This window comes from Paroedura picta, chromosome 13 (assembly GCF_049243985.1).
Source record: "Paroedura picta isolate Pp20150507F chromosome 13, Ppicta_v3.0, whole genome shotgun sequence".
In the NCBI taxonomy this organism is placed as follows: domain Eukaryota; kingdom Metazoa; phylum Chordata; class Lepidosauria; order Squamata; family Gekkonidae; genus Paroedura; species Paroedura picta.
In genome coordinates, this window is record NC_135381.1 from 3,607,005 (window position 1) to 3,628,955 (window position 21,951).

The 21,951-nt window shown below is 54.7% G+C and overlaps 1 protein-coding gene across 12 annotated transcripts in view; it reads right to left on the reverse strand.

Moving 5' to 3' along the window:
- NCOR2 (nuclear receptor corepressor 2) overlaps nt 1–21,951 on the reverse strand; it is a 243,644-nt gene that overhangs the window by 14,554 nt on the left and 207,139 nt on the right. For 8 of the 12 annotated variants that reach the window (XR_013226418.1, XM_077309342.1, XM_077309348.1 and 5 more), the window contains 15 exons: nt 21,833–21,937; nt 21,178–21,281; nt 17,395–17,545; nt 13,604–13,756; nt 13,163–13,249; nt 12,124–12,401; nt 11,293–11,653; nt 8,486–8,707; nt 7,500–7,742; nt 5,869–6,021; nt 5,132–5,281; nt 4,792–5,005; nt 3,907–4,493; nt 2,085–2,234; nt 550–698 (listed from right to left, as the gene is read on the reverse strand). Coding sequence is in view for 11 of the 12 variants with exons in the window: in XM_077309342.1 (XP_077165457.1) it covers nt 550–698; nt 2,085–2,234; nt 3,907–4,493; nt 4,792–5,005; nt 5,132–5,281; nt 5,869–6,021; nt 7,500–7,742; nt 8,486–8,707; nt 11,293–11,653; nt 12,124–12,401; nt 13,163–13,249; nt 13,604–13,756; nt 17,395–17,545; nt 21,178–21,281; nt 21,833–21,937 (3,107 nt within the window). In the remaining variant the exon portion in view is untranslated. The remainder of the gene's footprint in view (nt 1–549; nt 699–2,084; nt 2,235–3,906; nt 4,494–4,791; nt 5,006–5,131; nt 5,282–5,868; nt 6,022–7,499; nt 7,743–8,485; nt 8,708–11,292; nt 11,654–12,123; nt 12,402–13,162; nt 13,250–13,603; nt 13,757–17,394; nt 17,546–21,177; nt 21,282–21,832; nt 21,938–21,951) is intronic. The other 4 variants (XM_077309340.1, XM_077309344.1, XM_077309343.1 and 1 more) reach the window with 4 other exon arrangements.

Here is a 21,951-nt window from a genome sequence, read left to right on the forward strand (position 1 = left end):
GTGATGGTGGCAGGATAATTCCTTATATTCTGGGCGGACACCCTAAACTTGGGACGGCGACAGTTCTGCTGGGTTTCTGCTGCCAACTCGCAAAGGGGGAGTACAGACTTGTGTACACGCTTGTGTACAGACGGCAGATGTTAATTGCACTTTTTAAGAACGAACATGGGCTTGAGGCGCAGGCCTCTGAAACAGCTGTGCATTTTGCGTCTGCAGGGACGAACGCAGAACGATTCTACAGGGTGCACCCATGTGGAAAAAAGCTTGCTACGAACAGATTAGCTGTTTTTATGCGGATTTCATGCTCTTAAGCATGAAAACAGATCCAGTTGTGTGCGTGGTCTTCTGGCGGGAGGCCCAGGTAATTTCTTCCAGTGGAAAATCCCCCCCCCCATTGGGGAGCCCCGTTTGGCAGAGCGTATCCCCAAACGTAGCTTGGGGTGCAAGGCTTGTCTGTTGTGACTGTCCCTTCCTGGCCAAATTTGCCCCCCGCAGAAGCCCCCCGCTACCCGGCCCGCGGCTAGAAGGGAAGTGACGAATGTGAATTACGTTGATGTGCTGTGCCAAGGTGACAACCCGTTGGTGGCCTTTGGCGTTTTGTGATCCCGAGAACGTTGGGCCAGGTGACTGCCGACCGTCGGGAAGCTGGTGGAGCTGCTGCAGGTGAGAGATTTCAGTGGGAGAAGGCTTCAGGGGACCTGCGGAGGAAGAAGGCAACATGGAGACGGTGCCGGGGAGAGTGACAAGGATGATCTGGGGACCTTATGAGGAGAGGCCGAAGGACCTGGGAGTGTTCAGACTAGAGGAGGCTGAGAGGGGACACGGTGGCTCCCTTATCTGAATATCTGAAAAGTTGTCCCGTGGAGGGGGCAGGAAAAGGTTCCTGTGGACAGCAGAGGGGAGGACCTGCAGTAATGGGTTTAGACTACATGCAGAATAATATAGGCTAGATATCAGGGGGGAAAACTCACAGCCAGACTAGTTCAGCAGTGGAATGAGCTGCCTAAGGAGGAAGGGAGCTCCCCCTCACTGGCCATCCAAGCAGCAGCTGGACAGATCCTTAGCCTGGATGCTGGAGGCTGATCCTGCATGGAGCAGGGGGCTGGACTAGATGGCCTGTAGGGCCACTTCCCACTCTAGGGTTCTAAAACCTGGTACAAACAGCCCAGGAGGAGCCAACAAGACATCTGAGTCAGGGGTGTGCTTTCCCTTTTGGCTTTCTTCCTCCAAAAAGTTCTTCTAATCTCATTTGGGCTCTCCAATTTCCTCAAAAGACAAGAAAAGGAAACCCTCTCTGGAGACAGGCCACTAAACCTTGACAGTGAGGGCTGTTCTCTGTTGGAGGATGTGAATTTCCTGCATAGTGCAGGGGGTTGGACTAGATGACCCTGGAGACCCCTTTCCAACTCTATGATTCTATTCTATGACCAGAGAGGAGAGGAAATGCAAGGTCAGACACTTCTCTGGATGCTCTTGGGCAGAGAGGTGGCTGGCAGGTGTTATACCTGTGGCAGGTACGCCCTTCTCTGGCTGCAACCAGTGACCCTAGTCCCGTCTCCATAGGAACGTACCACTTCTAAGATGTGTACAGGGAGCTGCAGGTGCCCCCTAGTGAATGTGACATCAAGGCCCTTCCCAACACAGAGTTCCTTTCCTAAATACTGAAGAGGCCCAAACTGGACATTACAGCTTACATAGGTATCTGTTCCGACTCACTGTCACATAAAAACACAGGACATCTCACTCTTTACAGTGCTCTGCAGGGCTCCTGAATGCTGTGAGGGGGGAGGAGGGGCTTCTGGCTTCCCTCCTGTGCTGTTTTCACCTCTGAAAACAGCTGGAGCGTGGGGGCTGTCCACCCCTTTTTCTGGCTCTGCGTGTCCTAGGAAAGGCCCACGGAGGCAGAGAGAGGGGCTAAGAGGCACCTGCGCGGCCCTTTCTGCCGTTGTGAACAGACGTCTAAATCCAGGTTGGTGGCCACGTAACGTGAGGGGTGGCCCAAAACGAAAGAGGGAACCGAACAACCTTGTTGCAGGGCAGAAACCCACACGGTGAAAGGCACTGAGAGAGAGGAATGGGCTTACCTCCACCTGACTGCTTTGCCCGGACCTCGTGCTCTCCGCGCCCCCTCTCCATATCCGGGGGCAGCTTGGGCCCCTTCTCGTGGGGCATGCCGGGGGAATTCACGGGGCTTATTGCTTCCATGCCCTCCGGGCTGTAACCTCCATGGAAAGCTGCAGGGCGTAAGAAAAACCGACAACGTTGGGGTCTTGGGTCATTCCGAGCACTGCTTCAAAGTCATCCTTAAAAGACATGAACATTATGAAAAAAAGCCTTCTCCCTCCTAAGTTTGTGGCTTGAACCCCAATTCATTTGTCTGCTGCATCTTCCGGGGCGACTCAGAGAGAAACAGGGCGGCACTTACCGGTGGAGAAAGGAAGAGGCGTGCAGATAAATGTGTCTACTTTTCTACAGTAATCTAAAAAAGGACCAGGAGCTGGAAAGAAGAGAACGGCAGTAGGGGAGTGAGGGGGGAAAGGGGCCGTTTTGGTTGAAACTTAAGGGGCCGCTCTTGCAGCAGAAAAGGAGAAGCAAATGGATTTCCTTTCCCCGGCTTCTCTTGATATTCACCAACATACGTGGCTCTTAGCCACAAGGTATAGATGCAACACTCCGCCTGGGGCAGCCATGCTCTGTGTTCTTGGTGCTTGAGAGGGGCGACTCTGGGAGGGCTTCTGGAGTTCTGGCCCCGCTGGTGGACCTCCTGATGGCCCCTGGGTTTGGGCTGCAGTGTGATCGGAGGGGTCATTGCCCTGATCCAACATGGCTTTTCTGATCCTCTTTTCCAATTGCTTAGAGCGCCAAACGGAGCTGATTTAGCTACCCAAGAAATGTGTTTGCACCGGACTTGCCTACTCTGCCTGAATTCTGGACTGTGTATTAAGTTGACTTGGATGTGTGTGTGTGTGTGTGTGTGTGTGTGTGGTAGTGGGGGGGGGGGGCTGTACGGAGATCAGCAGGCCCTCTCCCACAGTGAAAGCTTGAAAAAGATGGCTTTTTCGGTCCCAACCCCACAATCTCACACATTCTTCTCTATTCTACCATACCAAGTAAAAAAAAAAATGTACCAGCTGAAATCCCCCCACCCCTCCCAGGAACAAAGGTTTCTTTCCAGGGTGGTTTAGGACCACCGCTTACAACTCCCCCCCCATCCCAACCTTTCTCTTATACCCACTCTCTGCTGCTTTCATTTATAAGTGCTGGTCCGTCTGTCCCTCCCAACCCCCAATCGTATTCAAACCCCAAGAATACATTCAAATGGGTCGCCGTGTTGGTCTGAAGCAGCACAATAAAACCAGAGTCCGGTAGCACCTTTAAGACCAACAAAGATTTATTCGGGGCGTGAGCTTTCGAGTGCTTGCACTCGAAAGCTCACGCCCTGAATAAATCTTTGTTGGTCTTAAAGGTGCTACCGGACTCTGGCTTTATGACCAAACCCCAAGAGACTGCCAATCCACATTTGTTGCTCTCAAATCACCTTAGCTCCCCCCACACCTCCCACCCCCCAATCACGATCACGGCAACAGATCAGGAACAGAATAATAGGCACAAAACCCAGAACTGGCAAAAAGGAAACGAGAATGAGAACAATTTTAAAAAAAGGCACAAAGGGAAGGAGGGGAAAACAGAACGGAGCTTTCCCATGAGATGACAAGAATATGCACACGTGATACAAAACATGCCGTCCCCGTGAAGGTGGAAATCAAATCAAAATGGAACGATGGGGGGGGGGCGAGGAGGGGGGGGAGGCAGGGGTCTCTCACAATGCGTTTAGGTGCAGTTTTTTTTTAAAGGCCGCCCCTTGGGAGTCCCGCCCCGCTCCCCTCCCCTCCCCCAAGTTCTTACCATCGCTATTGGCGTCGCTATTTAGCGAGCTGCTTTCTCGCTTCCCCTTATCGCAAGAAATTTGGCGCATGATAATCACATCTATGAAGCTGGCCGCTGTCATGGTGGTCTTACCGAGTGCTCGTAGCTCCTGTTCCTGCACTGAAAAGCTTTTACTCAGACTCTTTTCTCTACCGGGCGGCTCGCCGGCTGGCGCTGCCTGCAGCGACGGGTCCAGGGGGGAGTGGAGGTGCGGTAGGCTTTTCCCCTGTCCTCTGCTATACAGGTGGGCGGGGCCTGGCCCGGAAGCGGAGGAGGAGCAGGAGGAGGAGGAAGAGGAGGAGGGGACTGGCCTGGCCTCCATGGCCTTCAGGGGCGAGGACGACTGTTCGAGGCCCGTCCCGGCAGGCAGCTTGGCGGCAAAGCCGGTGTTGTCGGCCTGGGGGCGCTCCATTTTGGCGTCTTGGGTCCGGGAGGCCTCCTTCTGGGCGTGGGGCGAGTCCATCATGGGCGCGTAGGGGTCCGTGCCGCTTACTGGGCCGCGCAACGTGGACACTGTGGAGAAGCCGGAGGAGCGGACCGGTGACGTGGCGGTGGTGGAGGAGGATCTGAAGAGCAGAGGGCGAAAGGATATGTCAGAGGCGGGCTGGGGAAGAGGACACTAGGAGAGGGGTTAATCAGAATCATAGAATCATAGAACAATAGCGTTGGAAGGGACCTCATGGGTCATCTAGTCCAACCCCCTGCACACACAAAATTATTTTTTTAATGTCACTGTTATGCCACAGTTTCAATTCCGATTTTGACTCTATTTCATTACTCGCGATGTTTGTTCGTGCAACAGCAGATTAAATCCGGCTGCGTCGCTTACTAAGCACCCTGTTATATGGACTGTCTTGACTTAACTCTTTGCAACTTGCTTCCGCCCGGGCTCTGGAATCAAACCCTGCCACGTACCGCAGAACTGACGGGGTAAGGCTTTCCGAAGACACGATCTTCATGTTGGTGTTGTGCAGCACGCTGGGACGCTGCTGGATGTTCTCCTGGGTGCGGGGCGAGACGGGGGAGTGCTTGTGGTTGTGACTGTGCGTCGAGGAACGGCCGCTGCTCTGGTCTGTGCCTGCCACAAAACGCGAGGAAGCCATGTGACCGAACCGACATTGGGGGGGGAGGGGGGCTTCAGACAAGAGAGTGACGGGGAAGGGGCAAGAGGACTCAGAGGGCGTTCGGAGCCGTCTGGGCTCACCTGGCCTCCAGATGGGGGCGTGCTCCACGGTGCTCGTGGCCTGCAAGACGGATTTCTTGCGCTCCTTCTCGCGCTCCCGATCACGGTCGCGTTCTTGCTCCCGTTCGGAAACCGATGGTCCGGGCTGTTTGGTCAAGTGGGCGGGGCCTCCTGGGAACAAACGGGGACTTTCAGGCGAGCGCTCGACGTGTGCAGTCGGGACACGGCCCGGTGGCTGCTGGTCTGACATTCCTGGATTCAATGGCTATTTTTCAATCCAGCGCATAGCCTAGAATAGGGTTGGGCACTTTGGCACACCTCAGCCGCTTTGGCGATTGTGGAAGCTTGAGGCGTTCGGCACGCGAACACAGCTGGCGCGCTGGTGTCACCTCTCCCCTCCACGGCGCTGGCCACCTCAGGCTTTCGAGATCGCCAAAGCAGCCGAGGCGCACCGAAGCATCCAACCCTAGCCTGGAACTGTGCCGGAGGTCACTTTCAGCTTTGATAACTTGCCTGCTTTTCCCACTGAACTGTAAAGCCCCGGAGATCTATAGTGGCTGGGAAGAGGAAGAGAAGCTACAGTGCTGAAAAGGCTTCTACTCCCCCAAGGAAAGACTCTGGGCTTTCCCTAAAACGGCTGACATTTCCTATCTGCGCTGGCAAAGGCTCGTGGGAATTGTAGTCCGTGGACAGTTTGGCCACTCCATTCAGTCCGCGTTTGTGATTTTGAGAATCGGTTCGGCTGAGAATCGTACTACCTGGGGAGAGGGGGGAGCTGTTGTGCCGGCTGCTGTAGGCCTGGGGGGCGCTGTGAATGTACGTGATCCGGTCCATGGAGGCAGCGGAGGCGCCGGGGGTGGGAGGCACGAGCACAGGCAGGTGTGGCACTTGAGACAGGTCGATGATACCTGCTGGATGAACCAGAAAAGCAGGAGAGGGGGAGGGGGGGAGAAAACAGATATTTGGAGCCGTGGCAGTACAGTGGCAGCACAGTGCCCTCTGGTGACATCCCAACAGCACTGCGGCCCACGCATCATCCACAAGAGAGACCCCATTTTGGGAGACGTGACGCTGCCACTGGTCTTCCAAGGTCAGCACTGCCTAATCAGACCCGCAGCAGTGCTCTGGGATTCCCTGGCAGAGGTCTGAGGTCCTCATAAGAGGGGAACGTGATAAAAATTAAAGTCACGCGAAGCCAAAGATCCTGCATTGTACTCAGGAGGGGTCATAGTTCACAGGCAGAGCGTCTGCCTTGCATGCAGAATAGCCCACAGTTTGATCCCCGCCATGTCCCGTTAGAAGGAACAGGGGGTAGGTGACGTTATAGCCCTCTGCCTGGGACCCTGGGGGTCTGCAGCTGGTCTGAGTTAAAGACACTGACCCTGATATTGAACATGCCAGAACACACATGTTCATGCGCCTGGGTGTGCGAGACAAGCAGGGTGGATGGCGATGAAGGATGCCAGGCAGCTCAAAAGCTCACCGCCCCACCTCCCCAGGCTCGGAAATGAAATAAAAGGCACTGAAACGGTTCCGTCACAGAACAGCATTTCAGTCCTCGAGCGCTAATATGTTGCTGGTCCCCGGCCCGAAAGAAGTGCCTTTGTTCTCAGCCTGAAATCTCAGTTGCCAGCCGAGATCTGGGCCATGCCGGAAATATTTGAGTTCTGCAGGGCCTGCAAAAAGGCCCTCTTCCCCCCAGTCGTGCGGGTGAGGCCAAGACAAGCAACTCATCTTATAGGGGCTGCCCTCCTTCCTTCTGAAGAATAAAATCCCACCGCTGAATACTGAATCCACGGAGAAGCAACAGGCCTATCAGAGCGCTCGGGGCGTTTATGGTTTTAATCGTATCTCAGAATGATTTTAACATGTTGCAAACCTTCCCGGTCCCGCTGATGGAGAGCAGTGGGGTATAAATTTAATAATAAATAAATAAATTCTCATCGCGCCCTCCCGCTAAAGAGCTCAGGCGGGCGTGGTGTGGGGTTCTCCCCTCCCTCGGTTTATCTGCATTGAAACCTGGTGAGGAAATTTAAGCCGAAGGTGATCGACGGGCCCAACACCACCCCCTGGACTTCAGGCACCTGAACGGCGGTCTTCCCTCCACGACAACCCTGTTTGCAACTTCTTGTCAGTCCACACCCCTCTCTGGGGCTCTCCCCGTTTTCCGGAAGAAAGAAGGCTGAGGCCATAACTTCTGCCATGCTGCCAGAGTCTTCGCTGTGCTTGCCTATCGCTTGTGGCACCAGCCACTTTATCGTACCTCTGGCCAATGGGCTCCGGCCCGTGAAATCCGAGGCCCCAGGACTTCCAGAGACTTGCAGCCCTGACCATCCCCCTCCCACCCCCCATCGCCTCCCCCCACGCGAGCAACGCCACTGTCTCCCACCTGCTGCATAGTTGAGTGCCAAGGAGGGTTCCCGCGGGGACAGGCCACGCAGAAGGTCCGCCCGCTGGGCCATGGCCGTGGCAGCCGCGTTGTGGTGCATCTGCTGGGAGGTGATGTAGTCGTTGATGATGGTCTGCCGGTTCTCCATGGCGGCCGTGTCCGGGTAGCCGCGGATGAGGTACGGAGGGTAGAGGTGGGGGTACGTCGGGCTGGGGGAAAGGTGCCTGGGCAGGTAGTAAGCGGCTGGAAGAGGAAAGGGAAAAGATGACCTGAAGGACCGCCTCGCCCAGGATCAGGGGTGGCCAAACTCTGGCTCTCCAGATGTCCAAGGACTACAGTTTCCAGGGCTCATGGGAATTGTAGTCCATGGACATCTGTTGTTGAGCTGCTGTTTGGCCACCCCTCCCCTATGTAGACCTGCCCACCCTCCTGGGTGTGCTTAGCAATTTCCTTTGGAAGCGCATCGTTTTCCAGATGTTTGTCTGTCCTCCGCTAGGTCATCGGCCTTCCCCCGAATCCTTTTTGGTTTCGAAGGTGCCCTCCTTGATGAACCGTAAAGGCCACGCCTTCTGATTATCGCTACCGCAAACCTGACCTTAAACACTTCGCTTCTGTTGTTTTCTTAAAGCGAAGACAAAAGCATCGCGGGGTATCAAGAAGTGAGGCACAAGAGGGGCGGCGGTCACAACGGAAAGGCTAACCTCAACCTCCCTCCGAAATAAGCTCAGCTCCTCTGGTGGGAATCGCTGAGAAGAACCTTGTGATAATGAACCGATGAAACTTCAATGCAGCACAAAGACATCTGCAAGCTCCTTGGGGTCCTGAGATGTTCCAAGCCCTGAGCTTGCGCAGTCCAGCTTGCGTTGTGCGATTCGACAAGGCTGCGTGAAGCACACCCTTCTGAGCGGCATGTCGTTTCCCCCGCTGCCTCCCACCCATCCCCGGGAACAACGCTCGGTTGTGAGTATTTAACTGAGGCTCTTTACCAGCTTCCAGGGGGATTCCTCTAGCGGTGGGGTCGAAAGCCAGAGGGATGTGCCCCCTGTACAGGTCCACGCCGCTCACTCCCCGGAGCAAGTGCTCGTAGGGGGACATGGGGTGGTGGTGGTCCACGAGGGTGGTGTGAGGGGACTTGGAACTGGCGATTTCTCGCGGCGTTGGGGTGATCTTTCTGTCCTGGGATACAGGCTTGCCGGCAGAGATGCTTCCTGTTAACACAGTAAACAACCCGTAAGAAGAAGAGGCACTGGCTTTTTGTACTCTACTTTTTGTGACCCAAAGGAGCCTCAAAGCGGCTTCCAGTTGCCCTTCCTCTCCCCACAAAAGACCCCCCTGTGAGGTAAGTGAGACTGAGAGAGCTCTGAAAGAACTGGGACTGACCTAAGGTCACCCGACAGGCCTTGTGCACCTCAAAGCGACTTCCAATCACCTTCCCTCCCTCTCCCCGCAACAGACACCCCTGCAAGGAAGGTGAGGCCGAGAGAGCTCTGAAAGAACTGGGACTGACCTAAGGTCATCCTGACAGGCCTTGTGCATCTCATAGCGGCTTCCAATCACTTTCCCTCCCTCTCCCTATAACAGACACCCTTGCAAGGAAGGTAAGGCTGAGAGAGCTCCGAGAGAACTGGGACTGGCCCAAGGTCATCCAGCTGGTTTCACATGGAGGTGGAGTGGAGAAGGAAACCTGGTTGTCAGATTAGAGGCTGCCATTCTTACACCACGCTGGCTGTCACCAAGGGGTGTGGATTTGTGTCCTTCCTCCATGTATATTATCACAGCATTTTGAAACCGCTTGACAACACGGATGTCTGATTTCTCGCATGCCTCGGTCCAGAGGGCATTGGCCAGGGCTACCTTGACCTTGTCAGATCTCACAGGTTAAGCAGGATCAAGCAGACCTGGTAAGCATTTTGAGAGAGCCCACTGAGAAATACCGGGGTGCTGAGCCAGAGGTAGGCCATGGCAACAACTCTGTGGGTCTCTTGCCTTGGAAACCCCAGCTGCCCCCCTCCTGGTTTTTGCCTCCCCGCCCCACACCTGCCAACATGTTGGTCATCGCCGGTGTGAAAAGTCAGTAAGATTTAAACCAGGGGTAGTCAAACTGCGGCCCTCCAGATGTCCATGGACTACAATTCCCAGGAATTGTAGTCCATGGACATCTGGAGGGCTGCAGTTTGACTAGCTCTGATTTAAACAATGCAAACAATGTTATCAACCACCCCAAAACCAAACTCAACCCTGATTAATTTCCTGGGGCAATTTCTCTCCCCCCCCACCCCCGTCCCCCGCATCGGTTGGACTTGAGGTTCCAGCAGTGCTCAGAATGCCCAATTTCCCCGGCCCTGCCGCTCGGTTAAATGTTCACTCTCGGAACGGGCTTCATCTGCACCTCAACGTTGCTCTTATCAGGCATCCAAATCGCTTCCCTTTGGGGGATGCGCATGAAAAGCAACCGCTGGCTCCCACGGGAACGGCCCCTCCTCCCCTAAACAAAACACTGACGCGCTTTTTCGGAAACGCTGCCCAGAATTCCCGGCCCTCGTTGTTATCGCCCTGTGCAAACTCACCCCCCGAATCTGCACTCGACGCTGAATTACGTCCTTGGTCTGGAATTTTAAAACACTTTGAAAGGGAGGGAGAAAAAAGCCCCCTACACATTTGGAAACCTCCAGGCCCTTTGGCTATAAGCTCCCTTGCAATCTTGCTCGCGCTCCATCGGCCACATGTGCACGTTACAGAAACTCCAGCCAAGAGAATTTTCTGTTCTTCGAACTGAACAGGACGCTCCGCTCCACAAAGGCTCACATTCTCTCAAAGGGCATGGGGGGGGGCAGGGGGCGGACTGCACAGTAATGTGCATGAAGGCCATATTTACAGGGAAGAAAAAGAAGCGGTGCTAATATTTTTCAGATGGATCGGCTGTGTTTAGAATTCGGAGCAGACAAGCAAATCAGTGGTGCTCTCTCTGTGCTTGTGGATGGTGCAGCGAGCCCAAGCAGCTGCCTGATACCAAACAAGACCTTTGGTCCATCGGGAGTTGCCTGCTCAGGCTGGCAGCTGCTCTCCGAGCTCTCAGGCGGAGGTCTCCCACGGCACTTCAACCTGATCCTTTTTGCCGGAGATCCCAGGGTCCCTTCTGCACGCCAAGCAGATGCTCTGCCACTGAGTCACAGTCCCCATAAGGCAAACCACACCCCCTTCCTGGGACGACAGGAAGACTGGGGAGGGGCCGTGGCTCAGTGGCAGAGCATCTGCTCGGCGCGGAGACGGTCCCAGGTTCAATCCCCAGCGTCTCCAGTTTAAAAATATGAGGCAGTAGAGATGAGAAAGAAAGACCTCAGCCTGAGACCCTGGGGAGCCACTGCCAGTCTGATGGACCAATGGTCTGATTCAGTAGAAAGCTGGCTGCAATCGGGTAGTTTTAGGCAAGATGGGCCCCCATCTCGCCATGTCCAACCTCTGGAGATGCCAGCCATCGTTACTGGCGAAGCGTCAGGGGCTAAAGCTGCAAGAGCACGGCCACGCAGCGGGGAAACCCCACTTCTATGGGTTCAACTGCTGGGAAAATATTGAAAGAATTCAGTGACCGGCTCCTGCAGGGACCCCCTCTGGCCAGCCCCAGGGAAAGTGATGAAGAGCAGCAGAGACCAGGCTAAGAGAGACGCTCTCTCCTCCTGCCGCTTGAGACACCCGACCTTCTCAAAAAGAATCACCACCCACAAAAGGCCTCGGGACCCTCCGTTAAGCGGCTGTTTTGTGCTGCTTCTGCGGTGTCTGGCCGAGCATCGCTGACCTTCGTGCTGCCTCGGCGTTGGCTCCCTCGTGGACATGGGTGACCCGCGGTGCATGTGGCTGCCGAAAGCCGTCCCGTGGGCCGCCTGGTGGTCCTCGTAGGTCAGGGGGCTGTGGCGGGGCTTCCCGGGCTCGGGCACGATCACGGGGGCTCCCCTCGTGATGGACCCGGCGGAGTTGGTCACCGGGCTGGGCCGGCTCTTCAAGCTCTCCTCGTACGCTCTTTCCAGAGTCCTTGGGTCCTGCATGACGTCCAGGGGGTGCATGGGGTGAAAAGTCCTCCCCGGGCTGCCGATTATGGAGCGGACGTCGTGCTTTTTGGCACTTGCTGATGCGGAGCTGTCGTACTTCAGCGGGGTCCCCTGGAGGGGAGAGACAAGCACAGAAGGCTCAAGAGGGTTGCAACCCGCCCTCCCTTCAAAAAAACCCAAAGAAGCAATGGCACAGACTTCCCGCCTGGATTGTTTTAATGGGTTTTTAAAGGGGTATCGTTATGGTTTTAAGTGTTAGCCCCCCCCCCCCCGGAAGTCATGAGAGGCGGGATATGAATCCAAGCATAAACAAACAAACAAACAAACAAACAAATGCCTGGTGAAGGAGCTCCGTCTTGCAGGCCCTCAGCTCTTCCGGGGGCCTAGTGCACAGGCCGAAAGGATCCAGGGTACTGCTTGTCCCAGCCTGTGCCCCTCTTCAAAATTCAGGGTCCACCAAAGCAGAGAGGCTGCCGTTCCGGAAGGCACCCGAGTACAGGAGCTGCTGCCCTCCGGTCTGGTCTGATGGAGCCGCCCGGGTCCTCACCCTCCCTCCTCTGCCGCCCAACCTGCCCCGATACCTGGGTGATGGAGCCTTCCTTCAGAGGCCTCGTGAGCGGGATGTCGGGGGTGCGCCTCAGCTCCTCCCGGGGAATCTCGTGGATCGACCTCCCCGCTTCCTTCACCGTGGCGATGAGGCCTTCGTGGGCAGGCTTCATCTTCAGAGGGGTGAGGCCCTCGTGCGGCCTGGGCTTGTAGGGGTCGGAGAAGTCCCTCGGGGGTGTGCTTTCCCGCTTGAGCTGCTTGGCGTCTCTTCTGAGGTAGTCCTCGGGGGCTTCTACGTAGGAGCGAGGGATTCCTGGAACGGCACACAAGAGAGGGAATGCATGGGGTGGGGGGCGTTCACAGCACGGATGGCAATGGCCCCGAATTCTCCCTTTCCTGCCAGAGAAAAGCTTCAGGATTAACAACTGGTAATTGTGCACTGTCTCTTTGTGAACCGCTGGGAGCCAGCTGGCTGGGAGCGGCAGTATACAAGTGCAATGAATGAATGAATGAATGAATGAATGAATGAATGAATGAATGAATGAATGAATGAATGAATGAAGTCACCTCTGACTCATGGCGCCCTTATGAATTAATAGCCTCCAAAACGTCTGGCATTTTTTAAGGAGGTCCACAGGGCTGAGAGAGCTCAGAGAGAACTCAGAGAGAACTGCTATGCAAGAACGACTGCCAGAGGACTGTGACTTGCTCAAGGTGAATGGCCCAGCTGGCTGCATGTGGAGGAGGAGTGGGGAACCAAACCTGGCCCTCCAGGTTAGAATCTGCTGCTCTTCCTTGACGGAGTTGGCCCTTCTCAGGGTGGGTCTTCCCTCTTCCCCTGCTGCCTTCAACGAAATTTAGGGCCTAGAAATTTCCAGACCACGGTCGCACGGCCCGGAAAACCCACAACAGCTCCGGCTTCGACCACAACAGCCGGCTCCAAGGATGCCGCTGGAATTAACAGCTGCTGAAGCAGGACTAGAAACTTGGCATTCACACAACTCATGGAGCTGACCACGCCCCCATTCTCTTTGCCACAGACTCTTGGGTCGGCCTCCACGGCCCGTTCGTTACCTTGTGTGATGGAGCCCCGGATGTGATGAGGTTCTTTTAAGTTCAGGGGACTGTGCCGGTCAGGCGGGATGGCCCGGCCCATCAGACCTGCAGGGATCCCAAGAACAAAGAAAACACCATGTTTTTCGAGGCACCGGCTCTTTGCCAACGCAGTCGCTCCTTTCTCTTTTGGGGGGACAAGAACCCAGGCTCCAAAAATCCCAGCCTCTTTCCTTGGCAATGACTGGAAATTCTTCTTTTTTTAAAAGTGCTCCTGCCACCAGAAAATCAGAGTAGACAAGAAAGAAATTTTCAAGCTGGCGATAGCCATCGCCAGCTTGAAAATTTATTTCTTGTCTACTCATCTCTGGCTGACGGATTGTCTCCGCTTCTCCCAGAAAACGAGAGAGCAGAGCAAACTCTTGGGCAGGCTGGGGAAGACAGGTGACTGCTGACCCACACCTTCGATGCCAGCAGAGGAGAGGTCACGTCCGGACAAGCCCTGCGGGACTCTCCCTTCCATCATGTCGTAGGTCCGTTTGGTGCCGGTGGTCTCGTGCGGGGCTACGGCGCTCCTACTCTCCTCCTTGGGGCACTGCACGGCAGTGACGCCGCCTGGGGAAGGAGAGAAGGAAGCAAAAAGAAGCGACGTGTGAAGAATCGGGCTGCGAGTTGACAAGGCCGTTTCTCGTCCTTCGTGTTTGAAGCAAAACTCTGGCCGAAGGGTCAGCCCCACCCCGAAGGAAGATTATGGGGCTGCAGTCCAGCCCAGCCCAGCTCAGCAGCCTCCGTGAACTCTGCAGCTCGGGGCCGAGTTCCTGAGAACCAAGCCGCATTTTCTCCCTCAGCTCACAACTCCAAATTTGGTGGCCTGCCCTTGCATTTGGGCGCGGCTGTCCGACCTCCTGCTCTGACCGTCGGCGAGCAGCGAGATGCCGGGACGGAGCCAAATTCAGATCTGGCAGGGACGGCCGAACGCCGCCTTCAAAGCTTTGGCTTTGGCTCCACTTCCAGAGCACGTAGAAGCCCTTCTGAGGCCTTCCACCCCAAACCACGAGGGGAAAGATACTGGCCGAATGCTCTGAGGCAAGCCTGACGCGAGGGAAAGCGTGTAGCGTTTCCCCTAATCGAAACAAACAGATGAACCGAAGGCCCCAAGCTTTAGAAGCTGGAAGGATGGAACGCGAGAAGGGGGGAAAACAAACAAATCCCATTGTCAAAAATCTACAGAGGCGGCTGGGGTGGGGGGCTGGCAGGGTCGTGGACGAGCCAGAATATTACTCAGACCTCTGCCGCGTCCCCTGTCCAAACCACAAGTGAATTTTCATGGGCAACCTCGTCTCCGTGGAAGTCCTGGAGGCTTCCCTTCCCTTCCTGGAGGGCCGGCTCACGCAACAGTTTCATTTATGATTTCACACGCAGATGGGGCTCACTTGGTGGGGGGCTGTGGCCTCGGGGGGCACGGCCCCTGCGTTGCGTGTAGAAGGTTCCAGGGTTGAGCCACGGCACCTCAAGTCACAGACCTTGGGGGGGGGGGCAGGTGTTGGGAAAGCCCAGAGCAGGTGGCGACCCTGAGCAGATAAGATCAGGGGACCCTCCTCAGGATATGCCAGAACATCAGGCGAACCCCCATTCTATTTCCCCCTGAAGGCGGGTGGGGAAGGGAGTTCCTGCCACCAACTTTTTGTGAGGCTGGGTTTCATATATGAGGGTTTTTACACACAGGTTTGTTCCCAGCCACGAGTTGCTTGAAAGAGTGGCAGGCTGAAAATCCAGCAATAAATAAAATAAAATAAAGCTCATACTCCTCCAACCAACATTTAGTTCAGGGGTAGTCAAACTGCGGCCCTCCAGATGTCCATGGACTACAATTCCCAGGAGCCCCTGCCAGCATTCGCTGGCAGGGGCTCCTGGGAATTGTAGTCCATGGACATCTGGAGGGCCGCAGTTTGACTACCCCTGGTTTAGTTCATCTCTCTCTCTCATCCTCACATCTGCCTGGGAAGAAGGAGGAGATGGATCTGACAGCTAAGAAAAACACCCATTTTGGGGCACAAAAGTAGAATTTCCCCCCGTTGATTTTTCGCAGATTCGGGTCATATCCCACATCAATGCGCTTGGTGTTCAGAAAGGAGTGGAGTATCTTGGAATATTGTGTGTGTATGCGTGTGTGCGCAGATGCGCCACATTCCTGCATCCTGTCATCAAGGAACATCTGCTGCGAGCCGTTCTTGGGCAGACAGGAGCGCTGCTCCCGCCCAAAGCCCGCGAAGGAGACGGACAAAAAAGAAAGAAAAGGGTTCCGTAAACATTTCCCTTGCTCGCCCGAAAAGCCATTAAGCGGTAAGTAGGCCCAATCTTGTGCAATTCAGCACGCGCACGCTCCAAGATTTTGCCTCATTAGCGCTCTTTTATGGGTAAGTATCATCATGGCATCAATGTGTTGACAATTCTTTCCCCTTCTTCCTGCCTGCCTCATAATCACAGAACCGTTTCCCTCCTCCCCCACTGTTCCCTTTCTGCATTTGACACCTCCCACCTCGTCGCCTTGACTACAATTCCTAGAGACTTTCGCCTCCCAATTAATTAAAAAATAATAATTCATGGAACCAGAGAGTTGGAAGGGGTCCAGGCGGGCCAACCACCTGCACATTCCAAATGAGGACTTGCTTAGAGTGGGGATCGGCGGTGCTTAGCGGTTTGGTCCACCCCTAAAAGGGTGGCTTACGTCCCCCCCTGCCCATTTTAGAATTGGAACAACTCAGGTGTGTCTGTGTGAGGATTTGAACCCGGGTGTGGCGAGTCTTGAGTCTATATGCCCACTACCACCCCGCAATGGGTAGCTGTAACGCCCTTGAAGAATTCCATCAGTACCGACCCTCTTGAATGTCTCTGGGGTCTCTCTTGGCCAAGTTTCTGGGTTTGGTAGTCGCTTGGCGGCAGCCCTGGTTGAAAGATCCACGGGACCAGAAGTCCCAGAGTCAGTTTAAGGATTCGCGGGGCCTTAGCAGAACACAACTGTGGTTGTTATTGTGCTGTAACAGTGGGACCCCTTTCCGCAGGGGTAGCTGGAACTTTGGAAACGAAAGTTTCCAAGCCACATAAGTAGGAAGACCCCGAAAAGTCACAGCGGGAAGGCCCGCTAACCCTACAATACCACGGGGCCCTGGCCTGTATCACATACTATGTGTGCTACGAGGAAGGAATTTAAAACTGAAATTTGATTTCCCCCCCCCCCTCTATATTGCATTTTTACGCTTTGTATTGTTACGGTTTTGGTGTTTACTGTGCGTATTTATTATATCGTACATTCTTTCTGAGGTTTATTGCTTGTGGTTGTTGTTCTTTCATTTTCGTTTCCTTTTTGATTTTATAACAATGTTAAGGCTTATGGCTACAACAGCTCATAAATCACATGAAACTGAATAAACCACCCCTGCTGTTTGGGGGAAGGGAATTAAAGGCTGCACCTTAAAAAGGAGGGGGAAAATTGCGTGCCAACTACCACAAAGAATGTCCCTCCAAAAGGTACGGGGGAGACCCCAAAGAGGCCAAGGAGGCAGAATGAGGTGGGGATGAACTGGCGGGGTGGGCTGGATGGGAGATCCCATTTTGGAATAGAACGAATTTCGAGTCCAGGGGCACCTTTAAGACCAATGAGATGGGACTCAAAATGCGTCCTGCTGCTCCAGACCAACAACAGATCTTGGATGCTAAGCGGGGTCAGCTGCAGGGAAGAAGAGGAGTTGGTTTTTATACCCTGCTTTTCACGACTGGAAGGAGCCTCAAAGCAGCTTACAATGCAATGTGCCTGGCTCTCCCTCCCCATGTGCAGGGAAGGAGGGCTTTCTGAGAGGGTTTCTGTGGCAGGTATGCAACCAGGTTCCCTGCTGGTTTGCTGGGGCACTCGCCCGCCTGACTGTTATGTAACAGAGGCTGGGTCTATCCATGCAGGAGGACGAGACGGTAGGATGAAGTGTGCTGTGGCGGAAGGTACCATTTTTGGAGGGGTGTGTGTAAAAAAGGCCCCTTGCAGCTCACCTGGGGGGGAAAACCCTAACATGCGCGAGAGAAATGCTCCCTCCCTGCGGTTTTAAGGGTGCCTTTCAGAACACGGCCAGGGGTCTGAAGCGGTATACTGTATTCTGCAGGCCAGGCCAGGCCAGGCGGTCGGGAAAAGGGAAGAGGACCTTCAGCGCCTGTGCGCATCAGGAGAGCATGCGCGGCCGAAGCGGAGCAGGGTTGCAACTCACCGTCGTAAGTCAAGACGTGCCCCTTCTTCCCTTCGTAAATGACGTGTCCCTTTGGCAGGCCGTCCTCTCTCGCTTTCTCCGCTCGGCTGGGGCTGTCTTCTCCGATTATCCGGGTAATGGTTCCCTTGTACAGCACTTCGGCTGGGGTGCCCTTGGAAAGAGAGCCGAGATCCGCATTTAACAGCTTCGTGAGCAATTAAGGCAGAAATGGAAGTGTGCACAAACACACACACACACGAAAGACAGAGAAAGGGAGAGGGGAACACTTTGTTCCAAAAGGCTGAACAAAGAAGATCATCCGAGCGAAGGCTGTCCTGGAACTCCACTCCCAGAGAGCGCCTAGATTATTGATGAAGACAGCCATCAGGATCCAAGTGGAGACGGGGGCTGGAAATGCGTGTTTTGTGTACAGCTAAGGGGAGAGCGTTGCCGAAACGGCCGGTGCTGCAAAGGCAGGCGTCGTGGGCCTGGTTCTGTCGCTGCCCCGTCTCAGACCTCGCCAGGGGAGGAAGCAAAGCTGAAATGGACACATCGCGTGGCTTGGGGACCTGAAACACTGTCTTCTCCTGTATATTTCTGCCTGCAAATTAAGGCCATGGGGAGAGGCCCTCCTGACTGTCCCATTGAAGAAGCTTGTCTCCTGGGCCTCCTTAATAGAAGAGCTGGGTTTTTTACTACCCCAAGGAGTCTCAAAGTGGCGTCTGATTGCCTTCCCTTCCTCTCCCCACAACAGACACCCTGCGGGGTAGGTGAGGCCAAGAGAACTGCGACGGTTCCAAGGTCATCCAGCAGGCCTCATGGGACTCAAAGTGTCTTCCCTTCCTCTCCCCACAACAGACACTTTTTGAGGCAGGCAGGGTGGACAGAGCTCTGAGAGAACTGTGAGACAGTGTGGAGAGAGCTCTGAGAGAACTGTCACTAGCTCAAGGTGGAGGAGTGGGGGGGGGAAATCACACCCCCTGGCTCTCCAGATGGGCGGGGGCACTGCTTTTCACCACCACACCAAGCTGAGCCCCAACAGGTGGCGTTTTCAGTGGCAGTGAATAACCAAAAAAGGGAAATGAAAACCTAACCCAACGAGACAAGTTAGGAGAAATGTATACAGAGATGCTCCAACTAAGATGTTTTGCATATAACAGGGGAAGTCAAACCTGCGGACCTCCAGATGTCCATGGACTACAATTCCCATGAGCCCCTGCCAGCATTTGCTGGCAGGGGCTCATGGGAATTGCAGGCCATGGACATCTGGAGGACCGCAGGTTGACTACCCCTGGCATATAAGACTGACATGGAGCTGTCAGGGAGACATTTTATCCCCAAAACCATCACTTGCATTGAAAGTGCATTCCTGTTAAGTGTTCAAAATGTGGGCTCCAGGTTAGACAGCTGAATTTGGCCGGGAAGCAGAGCTGTGGACACGCCCACCTGGAGCCCCTCCCCTCCCCACCCCCTCCAGGCCCATCCAGGACCATTTTGGGGGCACAGGGATATGTCCATACGTGGTCATCTCGCCCGAGCAATGCTGAACACATTTTAAAAATATATTAAACATTAATTCACTCCCACAAATTTGGGAAACCCTTCCAGGGCTGACAAGAACCCCCAGGGCTTCAAGGAATCCCTGCTTTAGGAGGAGGTTGGAGACAGCTCTACTTAGGACTGGACTGGACTAATTTGGTTGTTTTATCCCTCTCTTTTCAAATGACTGTCAGTCCTGATCCAGTGCTGTGCCAAGCCCAAGGTCACTCAGCTGGCTGCGTGTGGAGGAGCATGGCAACAGTCCGTGGAAAGTCCACACCAGATGTCCTTTGACGGAAAGCCAACGACACCCTTCCCCCTGACAGCCCCCCCCCCCCCCAGCAAGGTCAGGGTGTCTCACCCTGCTTGACCTTACGATTCCCATCTTCGGTCCTTTCTCCCCCTGGAGAGCGATAGAGTTTAGAAACAGGGAGCGGACCATGGGAGTGTAAAACTGACTGCAAGTTTAAATTGCTGGGAGGAGGCTTTTGTAAATTAACATTTTCCAAGGCTTGAAGGACTTACTGGGGATAAAGGCGCTAAATGCGTTTTAACGGCCTTCGTTTAAATTTGCTGGTTTACCCCCTCTTAAAAAGCAGCTAAGGGGAGCAAAGTAAACATTAAGCTCAAATCGAGATATTAAACCCCCCCCACCCTTATCTAGCGCAACCTGAGACCTCCCAGGGACGGGCCCTCTAGCGGCAGCCGAGCCGCGGTTACCCTTCCGCGATAAGGAAGGCCGGAGGGAGGGGAGAGGAATCCGGAGTGTTTATAAGCGGCTTTAAAGAGCTGAACCCCGGCCAGAGGAAAAAAACCCTCAGGGAAACGGATTGTCTCTGCTTGGTTTCCAGATAAAGCAATAACTCAGCGGCACAAAACTATCGGCCACTTGGCAGTTCTGCCGCCGGAGAGGGCTGATGGGAATCAAAGTGCTCGCTCTGCTGGCTCAGTGCGTGTTTAGGCAGGGGGGGGAGGGGGAGAGGGTTTTAGGAAGGAGCCAGGACCAGAGGCAGGATTGCTCGCAAGGAGATCCATCGGAGAGACCCGACACATTTGACAGCCCACGTACTTTTGGCAGTTCCTTCATCAAGGAGGAAGAGGACAGGGAAACTTTAAAAGCCACCAAGCGTTGGCTCAGAATCACAGAGCTGGAGGAGACCACCGAGGGCCATCCAGTCCAGCCCCCGGCCTTCTCAGGGACTTAGAAATTATACAGGTGCACCTCCAACCTCCTCCTAAAAGCTTCCAACGAGGGAGACTCCACCACCTTTTGAGTAGCATCTTCCATCTGTGAACAGCCCTGGTTGTCAGAAATTGATTTCTAACATTTAAGTGGAATCTCCTTTCCCGTAATTCGAACCCACTGCTCCCAATCCTTGTCTCTTAAGCCGCAGTAAACAAGTTGTCCCCCTCTTCAACATGTCTACCTTTAACACAGCTAAACACGACAATCCTATCCCCCCTTGCCCATTTCTTCTCCACGCTACGCATGCCCAACTCTCTCAACCTCTCCCTGCAAGGCACGAATTCCGACTCTTCAACAATCTGAGACGCCTTTCCCTGAAGACATTCCCATTTGTCCATCTCCTCCCTGAACTGGACACAGGATTCCAAAGGAAGTCTAGCCACAGAATCACAGAGCTGGAAGGGACCTCCTGGGTCATCTAGTCCAACCCCCCTGCACTTTGCAGGACACTCACAACCCCATCGCTCCTCCACTGTCACCTGCCCCCCCCCATGCGGAAGAGAGTGGTGTTAAAACTTCCCTTCCTCCAGGATCTATGCTCCAAGCAATGCGGCCTTCTTGGCTGCCACACTCATGATCACAGCAGACTGAAAAAGGGTCTTAAAAACACACACACACAACTCCCCTCCGTCAGCTACAGAAGAGAACTCAAGTGGCAACCTGGGGGAGTCCCTCCCTGCCGCATGGTACCGCAACAGAAAGACTTGGCTGCAATGATCTGGGAGCACAGAAAGTTTTCAAAAAGCCACGCAGGAGCAGAACAGACAGGCCATCCCACTTCAGCACCTGGGCATTGGCAAACTTGGTCAACTCCAAGCCTGTCAGATCCAGCAAATGCCGCAGGGACGATGAGTGTATTCCAGCAACGCCCCTTGCGGCTGTGTGCCGTGGCAGGAGGAACATCTTCCGGGGAAGGCGGTCAGCCAGAGCTGGCCTCTTTGTTGAGGGACCCCGGAGGAGCCTCTGACAAGCTCCGGAATGCTAGCGGAAAAAGGACGGGAAGCAGAGAAGAGACGTACGTGCGTGATGGATCCTCGGTAGGTGATGGGAGCCTCCGGGGCTGGTCGGGCGCTGGGGATGCCTTTCGTGATGCTTCCTCCTGCCAACGGGCCCAAGGAGGCTCCTGCGGGAGGAAAGGAAGTCAGAAAGGATTGCGTGCCCAAAGAGGGGGCTCGTCAGATCCAATAAGGGCTGGCTGGAGAGCCCGTGTCCTGCAGGCTCCAGAGAAGGGTGGTCCTCCAGATGGCCATCCGTGGACTACAATTCCCACGAGCCCGCTAATTGGCCATGCTGGCAGCGGATCGTGGGAATTGTAGTCCACGGACATCCGGAGGGCCACCGCTCGGCCAGCCCTCCTCTAGAGACCGTTTCTGGGCCATGCCAATTTTGGGAGATCAGATGTATCACTTGAGCTTCCTCTGCAGTCTCAAAGTGGGTCAGGAGCGGGTCAAACCCGGCCGCATAGGAAGCCAAGTGGACGCTTGGGACAAGGAGGCCAGAATTCTTCGTATGAGGCCTCGACACAAACGGTCAGCGTCCGAAACAGTCTGAATCAGGGCCCTGGCCAAATTTGCAGAGGATATGGGAGAGGAACCCCCGGTCCTTGAGCCACGAGTATTTTCAGCCACCCCAAGAAGGGATCCTGTTTCAGCCGGCAAACTACAAGCGCCTGACCTCTGAGGACAGAGTTCTCCTGCGACGTCTGCACGACCAAATTTTCAGGCTGACCAGCCTGGCTCCTGGGGGAGAGCTGCTCCTGCTTCACGCCCGGGAAAGGCACTGGAAGACATAAC